We start from the raw sequence: 13,816 nt of genomic DNA, 5'->3' as shown, positions 1-13,816 counted from the left end.
ACAACAGGCTGCAATATCCCCCAACTTTGTTTAATTGATACTTACATGTGATAGTTTAATTAGGGGTTGCTGTACAACGCTGTTGTTCTTAATTTATACCCATACAATTATGAGCAGGCTTGCTTTCTTTAATTCCATAAATATTGGTGCAGACTAAATAACACAGTTGCTTTTAAGGGGTTTGTCTCCTCTATGCTCCTGTGTTCACTGGGTTACAGAGATATTGCATAAACCAAACTTTAAAAGCCAAATCTGCTCCATCGTGTACGGAGTTCAAAAGTGAAGCTGCGGGAGGAAGGCTGTGATCCTGCGAGTGTCAGAGGGACGCTGCATGGCTTTACTAATGCCTGCATGAAACAAATTGTGGACTCCAGAGTCTTAAATTTTGAGTCATAGTGGTGCAGGGATTATACGATGTCGGCACAGTAGCAAGTTGGGGCAAAAAGTGTTGTTAAGTATTGTGTCCCATGATGCAGAGTATTTACAAATCCCGTGCTTGTACTGGCTTCTCAAAAGACTCGTGAACGTGCCGAGCTTGATGTTTGACCTCAGTGGGACTACTCATGTATTTAGGGTTATGTGTGTTTTTAAATCTTGGCACAATTAGGCTTCTGAACCTGACTCAAAGCGGGCTGTAGTCAGAGCTTGAATGGATTTGGGAGCTGGATCATCAAACCCAAGCTGTGGAGCCAGCAGCGTGCTCGGTCGGCAGCCCGGGATGTCGGATGGTGGGACAGGGACATGGTGGCCGTGGCACGCGGTGAGAGCTGGGCCGCGTTCTGCCTCAGAGCAAAAGCACCGTCCTGCATGATCTATCTTGATACAACATACATTGGTTGGGAAATGACACTGCAACAGGCTGGGGGGTCCAGAAAGGCGCTTGAAAGTTGCTTCATACCAAGAAATAATTTTTCCTTTAATGTAGGACATGAATGAGAAATATATTTTTTTTTTTAAATCTTGAGGCAAGAGAACCTTGTGAGCTTTTTTGTCCTCACGCAGACAGACTGTACCCGTTCTCATAACCTGATGCTGTCTGTCCCTCCCAGCTCACGTGCCAGTGGGACGTGTCCCCAGCAGCTGTTACGTGTCACCTGAGCCGCTGTCATCCTTCCAGGGGTACTGCTTGTGGAGACGGGGAGCTGGGATCTTCAGAACCACTGTTACCATCAAGAAATGGTACACGAGTTCAAATTCATTAGGAAAAAGTGTGGCTAGAGTTAAAGTTCAATCCAACCTTTTTATTTTCTTAGTCTTGAATCTGATAGATTCCCAATGTCTTCATGGGAATTTTATTCTTATAATGGATTTTATTCTCACCTTAAATTTTTAGATTGCTCCTTTCCCTCGTGTAAATATCATAAAGTTGATATGCCTGTGTATGGAAACTTTAACTTAGGCACACAAGAGAGTTACCAAGCAGAGATGAGTTTTCCTTTGCTTGCAGCTAGGCCTTGCTTTTGCCAAGGGCACCCTGCGGGTTTGCTGCCCGTTGGGCTGATTTTGATTTAATTGCCCAGAACTGCATCGTAGGGTGAAAACTTTGCCATCTGTGACACTGGAAAATATTCAGTTTTGTCCTGCTGGAAATGCTTGAATGAAATCTTCACTAGGGCTGGCTCTTGTGTCCTGCAGCTCCAAAGGAAGCTTTGTATTTTGTCAGTTGTAAATTCATAGAGGTGGTGCTCACAGCAGCACTTGGAACTAACTCCTCTGGTCGGGTTTTCTTCAGCCCTGACTTGCGCATGCTACAGAATTTTCTACTCAAGAGAATGAACATATTTTCCTACTTAGAGCACTTTATATATATTCTACTTGGCCTGCTCTGTGCAGGAGTTGAGGTACGTAGTCACTCTGAGCTATCTGCAGTTGGACAAGGGTAAAATCAATGAATTCATTTCAGCCCCCACCTAATCTGAGTTAATGTGCTGGAATCCCACTGGTGAAAAGCAAGGGCACTTGGCCATGGCCATTCCTTGATCCTTTAAGAGTTTGAATCCCTGTTAAGCATGCTTGTCTTACAACCTGCACTCGCACAGGATGTAATCAGTTTTGTTTTCCATCTGTTAAACAAGAGGCTTCAGATTAGCCAGTGCAAACAGAAATAATTATTTTTGTTCTTGCTGACAACAGCAAGGTTAACCACCACGTACCTAGCTCGTAGTGTTTTCCACACTCAGCAATTTTAAACACCTTGCTCTGTGTGTGTTACATGATTTGCCTTACAACCGGCAGGGATTTGGCTTTCAATATTGTCCCTTAATTACAGTAATTGCCTAAGTGGAGATCTCAACATCTCCCAGTGTCGTGCAGCCCGGACAGCAGCAGTGGAGCAGCCCGTCACCGCTCATCCGCCCACCGAGCCTGGCCACGTCCAGTGCAGATACGCAAATGTCACTGGGATCAAAACTTGGCTTCATAGGCTTGAATAAGGAAAAAACATCACCTACAGAATCCAAACCAAAACAATACAGCCTTCGGTTTTCAAGAAAATATTTTGATTTTATGACGTGGCTCAAAGGGACTGCTGACAAAATATATCTGGTAATTCCTAAGTGCAGCTGGCAGAACCGTGCATTATCTGTCAAAGCAAGGCTTATTTGGTTTTCAAGTGTAGGGATTTTTAAGATTGTTAATTTTTGATGATGGTAAATGGAAGTACCCATCAGAGGGTTCTCAGGAGACTGGGCTGCTCTGTCAGGGAAGAAGCATTTCCTGATCACGCACAGCCCTTGGTGAATCCTCCATCCCTCTCCGGAGTGCTGCCTTAGCTTGACTTTAACGTATGAACTCCAAGCAGGGGCATTGCACTCTGCCTCTAGTGACTTTAATAAGGAGCAGAGGAATTACTTAAAGAAATCTGTTAGTACTCGGTTTGGGGTTTTTTTTGTATGTTTCTTTTTTTTTTTTAAAGGCTGGTTTTGCGTATAAACATTAAATCCCTGCTTTCATGTTTGCACAAAACCCAGACATTTAGGCAGCTAAAACTGCTTTGGAGTATGGAATACTTTTTTTTTTTTTTTTCTTTCCCTTTTTTTAAATTTAACTGTTTAACTACTTATATATTTGGGGCTACATCATATTACTGAATTATAGCTGGAAAGAGATGACATGCATCCAGGTAGTCTCTGCAACTGATGCTACATCTTAGCATGCACCGCTGTATCCTACTTTGTTTATGTTCTGAGAAGACTGTTTGCTTTTATTTAACCACCAGATCCATTTTGTTCCCTCTGGGACAGGGATTCTTCATTTATGCAATAGCAATATCCTGCTTTAACAAGCAACAACTTGTTGGATGGAGTGCTTGAGGCGTTGAGTGACTGCTGAAGCTCCCGATCAGATACTCTTGGGTTGCTGTGCTCGCCCAGAGAACTGCATCCAAGTCTACAGCCAGAAGAGCCCTCGTGTTCAGAGCTAGCTGTTCTGTTTGTGGTTTGAAGGAATAGTTTTCTGCTTAACATTGACTAGTCTGGAGTCAGGATTGGTAGGCAATTTAAAGCATTTGCACGCTTGTGTAATGAACTGCTTATTACTTTTGCATAACCAGAAAGTTTGGGGATGTGGAATTTTAGTGCAACATCTGGCATCGAGAGGACCGGCTTTAAAAGTTTGATTTATCTCCTTTGCTTTTCTAAAATGATAAAATCTTGTCTATAAGGACAGAAGGTGTGCACCATTTCAGATCGCTTGGCTTTGCTTCCCTAGAACAAATCACTGTACTTGGATAAGGAAGTAGATTGGGTCGGTTTGTTCCTCTCAGGATCATCTTTTCTCCTCTGTATACTGAGACACTTTCTTAGTGGCAGAGAAAACAAGATGCATTAAATTTCCTGCGGGAGGCCACTGAACTAAGAACGGCCAGGGCCTGCTGAAGGTGGGAAAGTGAGGACCTCCATGGCGATGCGGGCATCCCACCGAAGGAAACATGATGGAGAGAGTTGTCCCTGCAGTGTCTGCGCCGTCAGGCTGCTGCCTGGCTCCAGGCTTTGCAGAGAGTCTGCGTTTGGCTGCTGGATTGGGGTTGTGGCTATCATCCTGACTGCCTGACTTCACAGCCTAGCATCCTTTCTGTCTTCATTGTTCTCAGCAGGCTCATTTTCTTCCCAGCTGATGAACAGAAAAACACTTAAAGGTCAATGTCTAAGGAGACCTCTTAACCCATTAACAGCGATAGCAAAGTCAAAGGAAACTGAAGCAGAAGAACGACTGTTTGTCTGTTTTGCTAACATAAATTTTATCTATTTGCTGCAGTGAATTAGGGGGAGAGGACTGCTGCTGGTGCTAGATGTCTGTCCTGGATAGATTTCCTGTGGGTGACTTGGGGCCCTAATGCTTTGCATCACAGTGCAAGATCCATTGCAAAAACCAGGAGAAATGTTTCCAAGAAATGGTTCTAAAAAGAGAAGTTGTTCATTCATGCAGTTATACTGATAAGAGAACAACAGTTAATTCTTTGGAAAGGCACAGACTGGTTCAACAGTTAATTCTTTGGAAAGGCACACTGGTTCTTTTATATATATATATATATATATATATAAAAATGTATATATTTGGTCTGCAACCTGTTTCTCATTCTCAGTGGCAAATGCATGGTAATTGCTTCTGCTGGCTAATGAGCAACTTAAAATCACATGATTTGCTATAGCGACTTTCTTTAGTCTGTGTTTAATTGATAGGTGGTGGATAGAAACTAAAACTGGCTGAAATGGGCTCAAGTTTCTTGTTGCATAAATGAATTAAATATGGTTCTGAACACTGTAATTTCCTTTTTCTTTTTTTTTTTTTTTTTTTCCCTCCTCCCAGAAAATGGCTGTTCCACCTGCTTACGCCGATCTGGGCAAATCTGCCAGAGATGTTTTCACCAAGGGATATGGTAAATAAAGCCACAATAAATTTCGTCTTTTATTGTCTGCCTGATTCCTGAAACTGTTAGGATTTTATTACTTTTGTCTGATAAAGATTCCAATAATTTCCATTATAATCCAGAGAATTTCCTATTGTAGCATCACATTGCCCTTGCTGGCTGGAAAAAGGAGGGTAACTTCTTTTGACAAAATTCTTCTGGTTCCCATAGGACTGTTGTCTGTTTTGAAAGAAAAATTGTGTGTGGTATTTTGAGTGTTTCCTTGTATCATGAATAGGATCACTGATGTCAGTAGCTTGCTTACGAATCAAATGTTGTTCAGTATGAATAACGACATTATTACCTAATTTGGTCCCAGTTATATTGCTGAGGTCAGTAGGATTAATCAGTCAAATGCTATGTGGACTATGAGCTGCTAATCTGCTTCATAAAAACACGTGGTTTGATAACTTTACCCTTGGTTTATTTTTTTTTAGTAGTTCACAGGTGATTTAGAAGGGAGTTTTAAGAAATAAATTGGCGTGCTTTTCAAGTTAACATATATATAATTCATATTTTTTACTTATCTTCTAGGTTTTGGGTTAATAAAACTTGATTTGAAAACAAAATCTGAAAATGGACTGGTGAGTTTGGAAAGACATTGATATCCACAACATTGCAATGTTCTTGTGTCTACTGCATATTTGTTTTTAAAAGTAGAATATCTTACACTCCCCTTATGAATTTTTAGATATATTATCACCTTGCGAGTTAACATTTATAATTTTTGTGTGATATACGAGACTGTGCACAAACTGAGAGTAGAAGATCCAGTGAAGGGCTCCTCTACAACCATGGGAATTGCTCACTCTGAAAATCGTGCTGCTCTTCGAGGCCATCGCCGTGGCCTGCGCTCGGAGGAAGCGTCAGTGCCTCCCTCTTGCTTTACTGGATTGAGTGAGCAGAAACAGGCTGGTTTCCAAATGTGCTGCACGCTCTTTTCCTTAGCAGTCACTAAACTCTTACAGTTTAGTGTAACGGTGTATTTGAGCTAATATTTAGAATATGTCTGTGAAGCCTTCGCTGACTTGCGTGCTGATTCACAGATACACCTTGTACTAACTAGCTCATTATTCTGTGTTACGCTGCTCGTAAGCCTTATCCACGTTCCTGTCCCATATCCATTCCCTTAGCATGCAAATATATATATAAAATGTATATATGTAATTTGTTTTTCCTTTTAGGAATTTACAAGCTCAGGTTCAGCAAACTCGGAAACGAGCAAAGTTAGCGGTAGTTTGGAAACAAAATACAAATGGGTGGAATATGGATTGATGTTCACAGAAAAGTGGAACACCGACAACACACTAGGCACTGAGATTACTCTTGAAGATCAGGTAATTTTTGTCTCAAAAGATGCAATTTACAAATTAATTTACGACATTTTCTAATTATGAATCCAAACAGTGAATTTCTTTTCTGTTCAGCTTGCACGTGGCCTGAAGCTGACCTTTGACTCCTCCTTCTCTCCTAACACTGGGTAAGAAGTGAGTAAGCTTGAGTGACAAAAAAAGGCATTTTTTTGTTTTCATTTACCAGAATGCTGTCTTGCTTCTTTACCTCTTCTGTCCTAAGATATTGAGACAGTTAATAATCAGTCTGTGTGTGATGAAACCCTGCACATCTGCTTTAAATTTTAGTATTAACAATCCCTTTTTAATCATAAAGTATAGCAAGCAAGCTTTTAAATACGGTGACTTGAAAATCGTAGTCAGAGTTAGGGTGGGAAGAAAAGGTTTTGTTTGCACTCCTGTTGCTAATTTCTGGCCATGTCAGAGGATGAGCCACTGTCTGAACAAAAATGCTAAACAAGTCAGCTGTAATGCAAAGTTTAACAAGCTCCGGGAGCCAGTTGGCCACTGCTCTAATGGGTCGACACAGTAATTGGGCTCTTCTCCCGAGCTGAATTTATCATCTGAGTTCTTGCTGGCCACAGCGTGCCTTGGTGGTGGATGAGTATTTCTGACACGGCGATTGGATGCCATGTTTTATGTGGGCCAGAGGGATTAAGCAGCAGCTGCAGGTCTAGATGTTGGTTTATTTTTGATGTTGGTTTATTTTTTCCCCCTGATTATCTTTTTGCAGGCAGTGCTGCCAGTGAGTCAAAATATTCTGCACATTAGCTTCCCAGAGCAGCAGCGCTGCACTGCAGGCTGCCAGGGTTACAGTCCCAGTGGAGGTTTCATCCTGTCTTTTAGATGTAGTGCCCTGCATTGTCAGCTGCTTCCAGTTCGCTCCTAATTCTAGATTAACTAGATATTTTTGTATTTGCTAACCAGAATAATCTCTAGTGTTTGTTGAGAGTTATTAAACGGGTAGGATTCTTAAAGAAATAAAGAAAAAACCTTGCACGAGAAGGACAAGTTACAGCTCTGTACCTATTTCTTAGACACTTCACATATGCTGCAGTATCCGAGTTACAACAGTTGCCCTGTGGGAGGACTATTACAGTTTGAATAAATGGAGTGAGATTCAGTCCTGGTGTGACCTGGTTTAGGTTGACTGGGATGCATCATGTCTGAATATGGGACACCTTCTCCCCCTCCCTTACTACTTAGGGCCTGCGGTGAGTCTTTCAACAGGGAAAGTCATTTTTAGGAGTGCTCTGTGCTAGCTTGCCTCTGTCCCTGTTGAAACAGTTCTTGGAGACTGTTTTTGCTTAGCTGAAGCGAAAGGTTGATGTGAAATTTCAAATTAGCCTGACTTTTGTGGAAAAATTTTACTAAGAGATTTGGCCAAAGACAGGAAATGCTTGTAAGGTAAAAAGATAAGTATAAAATCTTAAGTAAGAGTATCTGAATATATTAAGACATAACTCTTGCCTTGTGACCGTCTGCACCCTTGATGTAAACCAACCTAAAGTAACATGAGAAAACACTGTTCTGGCCAATAGTATAAAAAGAAACAAATGACTCAGGAAAGTTTATTTCTGCATTAACCTGGCAGCCTTTCCAACGGCTGCAACCATTAAACTTCATAAAGCATCTTAAGAGGAGAACAGGAGGTCAGAGCCACTGAAGCAGCTGACGTCCTTAGCAGCAGAGACTTTCCCTCGAGAAGCCAGAGGCAAAGTAATGATTTTTTTGACATCTGTCACAGTAAATGAAATTACCCAGTTCACTAGGATTGTCTAAGAATTGCTTGGGACACGCCAACTACTATTGACTTTTTGTGGCAAAGCTGTAAACTGCCACAGTTTCCCTTCCTTCCCCGCATCTACCAAACTTCCAAAACCGTCAGATTAGTTGGAGACGAGGATTTGTTTTTGTCCCCTCCCATCCGCTTTATAGCGCCGCTGCTTTTCAGAACGCAGCCCAGAAGTGCTCAGTGGGGCACCACGCTGCATTTTACTGCTTGATTGCAAATAATTCGCTGTAGCTGAATAAGGGTTTTGCAAATGTGGAAGGTAAGAAGGTGAGATACCATGTGGCTCCCCAGGTGTGTATACTCTGTCTTCAAGAACTATTACACTGAGTTAAAGTAATTGATTTGATTGAATTGCTACCTGTGAGTGTACCTTTTCAAAGATGCAAGATTCTTTCTTTTCTCTTCAGGAAAAAGAGTGCTAAAGTTAAGTCAGGGTACAAAAGGGAACACATCAACATCGGCTGCGACATGGATTTTGATATTGCTGGTCCTTCAATACGTGGAGCCCTGGTGGTTGGCTACGAGGGGTGGCTGGCAGGTTACCAAATGACTTTTGAGACAACAAAGTCCAGAGTAACCCAGAGCAATTTTGCTGTTGGCTATAAGACCGATGAATTCCAGCTTCATACTAACGTGTAAGTATTGGCAGACAGGCATTAGAAAGGAATTTGAAAGGATTTTGCTGCTTACTAGAACAATGAAAGGGACGGAGTTTCAGCAGTGGTGAAAGAGGGACTGCGGATTTGAAATTGCTTCTTCGTTTAAGAAGGCAAGCTGCATTTTTTTAGCTGCATTAACTTTTCTCTGAATTATCTGTGTGAGGGAGTGCATGATAGAAGGAACTGGAACTCACTGAGCACCCAAGCATCCAGTGTTGATCTTTCTAACGGATAAGGATTAGCAGAATCTCTTAGCAGAATAATGAAACAAGTGGGTTATAAAAATATTCTTTGTGAGAGTTGAAATAAAAGCAGTGCCTTCCTTTTGCACATGTCAAAATCAAACAAAATATAGCTGAAAGAGTTAATCAGAGGATTAGTACAAGAACAGGCAAAAGGGATTGAATGGAAGAGATACGGACTGAGTTTGTTTTAGTACTGGAAGGGACATGGTGTAAAAGTTTGTTTTAGTGTTATAACTCCTAATAATCTATTTACACAAGCATTTGTCCTTTCTGAATGCATGAACGGTGGGAAACCAGGACCAAATTCCGTGAAAACCTTAATTCTCTGTCTTGCATTCCTCTTAAAAAAGCAATTTATGCCTTTGGGGAAGACTTTTTTTTTTTTTTTTAAGATTAGGCAATCCCTAATCCATTCCCCAGCCCCCCCTTTCCCATTCTCTTGGGTAATTGGATATTTTGCATGTAGCAGAGCTATTGCAGGCTGTTCCTATTTGGGGGCTGAACAACTGTTCTGCCTTCCTGGAGCTGCTTCTTCAAAGGCTTTCTGTTCTGTTTCATGCAGAGATCTGGTTTAGGAAGCTCACACTGCCTCACAGAACAATTGAACCTTCACAGCCCAGACAGGATGTTTGAAGGATTGCCAAAGCCCAAAAATGTGGGCAGAAAACTTTCATCAAAACAGTATGCAGGGTCCCCCTCCACTCAGTAGTTGGGAGCTATTCCTCCAAGCACAATGACTTTCAACCTTGTTATACTGTAGCAGGTCAAACCGTTGTATTATTGGCTCTTGCTGTAAAAGGCTGTAATTATTGTTACTCTTAATTAAAGCAACAGCAGAAAATAACTTTTTAACAGCAGCAGGGGCTCAGATCTTGCTCTACCGTTTCTTGGATTCCTGGCATCTGTTTCTTATGTCACTGTTGCCGTACATGGATGATAAATCATCTTCAGGCGGATGCCTCATTTATTTAATATTCATACTCTACCAATTGACAAGCAAACCCATAAACATGTGATATGAATAGAAACCTTATTTATTGATATTAATGGATTAGTTAGGTATTTGACGTGTTTCAGCTCTGAAATGTGTCAGAGGCTTTATATAACCCCAGAAACAGTTGTGTGTGGAACTCCCCTCACTGTCCTGCTGGGTTGTGTCATCTGGACAGGTCAGTGTTTCACAGGGACGCTGTGGCAGAGCTGCTGATTTCACTACGTGGGGTTTGAACCATCATCTTTTGTTCCTGGCCTTACACAGACCAGCTGGGGACTTCAGCGAGTTACTTTCCTTAATGATGCCTTAATGTACTAATTTGCATAGGGGGATAATGTTTGGGGTTTTTTTTATCTACATCTGACAAGTGCTGTTATTACTACCAGAATTAAATTTGACTTTTTCATTAGAATTATTATTTAATAATAAATAATAACTAAAGGGAGGTAGGGCTGGATAATTTCTAGTTTTAAATATGACTTTCCTCATTTTTTAAGCATAGCTCAGACCGCCCCCCCTAATGTTGCAGGTCAAGACAGAGCTGTGTGGGAACCTTGCACAGAATCTGCCTGTATAACGAGCTCTTCTCAGTCCTTTTTAATCCCTCCTTTTCTTGAGAGCCAAGCACATGCAGTTATATGTGAGCTTCAGTCTTATCTGAAGTAAGTATTGTAGTATTTTTCTGGAAGAATTGCTCTAACACTTTAAAAGGCTGCTGCTATTGCTTGAACTTTTGAACAGGCGCATCACTACTGTTTGTGCAACTGTTACGAACATCAGGCCAAAGGGGTAAAAGTGGAAAGATTCTAAATCTTCCCCTTTTTTTAATCACTAGAGGTTTGGTATACTCTAATAATTGGAACCAGATTATGTCATAGTTGAGAAATAATCATAAGTATTTAACTTGCAGAGGTCTTCCTGTGGTCTAAAGCCCGTTTTGTGCAATATGTTTGTATCCTCTTTTAAGAAAATGAGCGAAAATGGAAATGCTCACTGGTTTACAAGGAGTGCAAGGCTTTCTGAAGTCTTTTGCTCTTATGATCTGCATGCTCTAACGTTTTGCATTCTATTTGCCATGCTGTACTCCCTGTGTGACCTTGGTGTCAGCAGTAATTGGAAGTTGTGCTACTCGGTGGCAGTGCTAGAAGGCTGTCACCCCTCAGCTGTTGGCCAGTGCTCTCTGCAAAGTAAAATTAGTTTCCTTTCAGTTTCTACTACAGAGATATCTGTAGTACCATAAAGACTAATGTGAATGGGTTTCATTAGCAAAAGCCAATAGACTTGGAGATCAAATTGGCCTCTTCACTCCGGATACAGTTCATCTGTGTCTAGTAAAAGCGTGCTGACGGGGCAGTGCTGGGGTGGCTGCTTGGACTCGGTGACTGGGCACAGCCCTGCCGGGGCACAAGGGAGACGTATTCCTGGGAAAATAATTATTTCAGAGGTATGCAGAGAAGAATAAATTTCTTTACTACAAAGATTGCCATTGAGAAAGAAGGGGAAATTGGCAGCTGTTGTTATTAATCTATTTTTGATAGTTTGTCATGGCTTTTTTTTTTTTCCAGTTTCCTAAGTTGTTTGTTGAAATACAGTTCCCATCAATGCATTTAAGTGTTTAAAAATGACTTCATAACCCATCTGGCCTAATGTCTTAGTTGTTACAGGGATATTAAATGAGTTGGAAGTGAATGTTCTGCAAATATAGATTATACTGGGGGAAAAAAAAAAAAAAAAAAAAGACTTGTTTTGGGGTGCGGTTTAAAACTAGACTAACGCATTCCTTCCAGGAATGATGGAACAGAATTTGGCGGCTCCATTTACCAGAAGGTGAATGATAAACTGGAAACTGCTGTGAATCTTGCTTGGACAGCCGGTAACAGCAACACGCGCTTTGGAATAGCAGCCAAGTATCAGATTGACCCAGATGCCTCTTTTTCTGTGAGTGCTCTGCATGTACATTTATAAGCATTTGAGAACAGGCTCTTGTAACAGGAATGTGAAGCAACCTCTACAGCAGGAAGGAACAGTTCCGATGCAGTTCCGTGCTGCATAGCTGGCACATGCATCTATTTGCCTTGGTTTTGGCAGCATGAGAGCACAACTATTGGATTTTCCTTAAAAGTGACACAGAATGTTTTGTCGTATTGTCGGGCACTCTTGTGAAAATTTTGTCATGCCCGTCTTGGAAAAAGTTAAGAACTGTTGAAACCATTATTTTCTGTAGTGACTGTAGATTCGTTGAGATTTTGGATATAAGTTATGGCAAAATTAACTAGATTCTTTTCTGATTTAAAACATTAAATCCTTTACTTGCTTAAAAGGCTAACCTAACCTTAAAAGGTTTACCTAAACCTAACCTTAATTTTCAAGCAGGAAGGTCCTTGAAGAAAAATACTAAATCATTTACATACGGTATTTTTTCCCCTTTAAGGCAAAAGTGAACAACTCCAGTCTGATCGGATTAGGATACACTCAGACTTTAAAGCCAGGTAAGTGTATGCAGAAGAAATTCAGAATCAATAAAGTGATATTTTAATCTTGAAATATCAGAGGGGTTTTTGTGGTAAAACATGACTGGTTTTGCCAGATGGCTGTTCAGCTTAGCCAGCCAGCGATGAACTTTTCCAGGGAGTGCTCTGTTAATTTTAGATGTCTGCTGGGAGCAGGATTATTAGAGATCATCATCCGCTGACCAGTCAGATCTCTTTTATGTTAAACAAAATTTATCTACAATTAGGTGTTTCACAGATAAGAAAATACATTTTAGTACTTTGCGAGTACTAGAAGTTTGACTTTGTTTTGCTTGAAAATGTGACTTTCTCAAGGTCCCCTGGTCCAGGGAGAGGACAATCTTACTGCTGTGAAATTGGTTTTAATGTAGTCTAATAAATCTGCTGCCAGAATACTGAGCAGATTGACATCAGAGATTATAGTAGACAGGGCTTGGGCCTTTTCATACCTAGATTTCAGAGTGGTTTAGAAAGGTGGGTATGTATCAAGGCCCCAATTTTTCATAATACTGGACTCTAAAATTAATCAGTAGACCAGTAGCGGTGAACTGACTCAGCTTTAATTATTCGCCGTGATAAAAAGCAGAATCTGTCACCATGGTTTATTATAACTTTCATAATTCAGACAGATTTCTTATCTGCAAATTGTTTTAAAATGCCCAGTCCTTACAAGGCTAGCTGCCAAATTACCTTAACCTAGCTACCCAAGAAAGTAAAGCAGTAACACAGACACTGCACTTACTGAACATAAAGCTCTTTGCAAGTTTTAACAGTTGGTCTTTTCTCTCACTTTTCTGTATTTTGCAGGTATCAAACTGACACTGTCAGCTTTGTTGGATGGCAAGAATGTCAACGCAGGTGGTCACAAACTTGGTCTAGGATTGGAATTTGAAGCATAAGGAGTGATTCTACGATCGCTAATTTGAAAATACAGCATAGCTACCTTCAGAATATAGTGTACCTTTCAATGTTTTATGTCTGGGATGCAAGTATTGCTAAGTATCAGTCCTGCTAGTCCTGGTTAAAGACAGCTAAGCTTTAAAATGATGTTGTTAAAGAAGCGGAGATAGCATAAAAAAATCCTAATTCCAGGCTTTTTTTTTTTTTTTTTTTGGTGTTATTGCCCATCACACCTGTCAGCTGCCACATGATAGGATGTAGGAAGGTATTAATTACCTTTACTAACGTATCGACTGCACAAGGAATATGTTAATGTGGTATAAAACCCAAGACTTGAAGAATTGCAGACCACTATATTATACTGTTAGTTCCATGAGCAAAATGTTCCGACACACGGTTTCAATTCACGATGGAATGTGCAAACTTGTCTGAAAAAGGGATTTTTTTTTTTTTTT

The 13,816-nt window shown here is 40.7% G+C and overlaps 2 protein-coding genes across 3 annotated transcripts in view; both read left to right on the top strand.

Annotated features, from left to right (window-relative positions):
• The first annotated feature begins 1,032 nt into the window (after positions 1 to 1,032).
• VDAC1 (voltage dependent anion channel 1) lies at positions 1,033 to 13,812 on the top strand. The gene is made up of 9 exons (XM_026858010.1): positions 1,033 to 1,179; positions 4,807 to 4,876; positions 5,441 to 5,490; positions 6,091 to 6,243; positions 6,334 to 6,386; positions 8,461 to 8,688; positions 11,739 to 11,889; positions 12,383 to 12,440; positions 13,269 to 13,812. Exons 1-9 carry the CDS (start codon positions 1,177 to 1,179, stop codon positions 13,358 to 13,360), a joined length of 858 nt encoding a protein of 285 aa, XP_026713811.1. The 5' UTR covers positions 1,033 to 1,176; the 3' UTR covers positions 13,361 to 13,812.
• The window catches only part of C13H5orf15 (chromosome 13 C5orf15 homolog), a 19,387-nt gene continuing 6,946 nt past the window's right edge, over positions 1,376 to 13,816 (top strand). Inside the window, exons 1-2 of one of the 2 annotated variants that reach the window (XM_026858009.1) lie at positions 1,376 to 2,572; positions 2,868 to 2,873. In XM_026858009.1, the coding sequence (XP_026713810.1) occupies positions 2,392 to 2,572; positions 2,868 to 2,873 (187 nt within the window). In that variant the 5' untranslated portion in view covers positions 1,376 to 2,391. Of the gene's footprint in view, positions 2,573 to 2,729; positions 2,736 to 2,867; positions 2,874 to 13,816 lie in introns of both variants that reach the window. The other variant, XM_026858008.1, reaches the window with a different exon arrangement.

The sequence above is a fragment of the Athene cunicularia genome (genome assembly GCF_003259725.1).
Source record: "Athene cunicularia isolate RWA chromosome 13 unlocalized genomic scaffold, athCun1 chr13_part1, whole genome shotgun sequence".
Lineage (NCBI taxonomy): Eukaryota > Metazoa > Chordata > Aves > Strigiformes > Strigidae > Athene > Athene cunicularia.
This window is presented reverse-complemented; position numbering and strand designations above follow the sequence as displayed.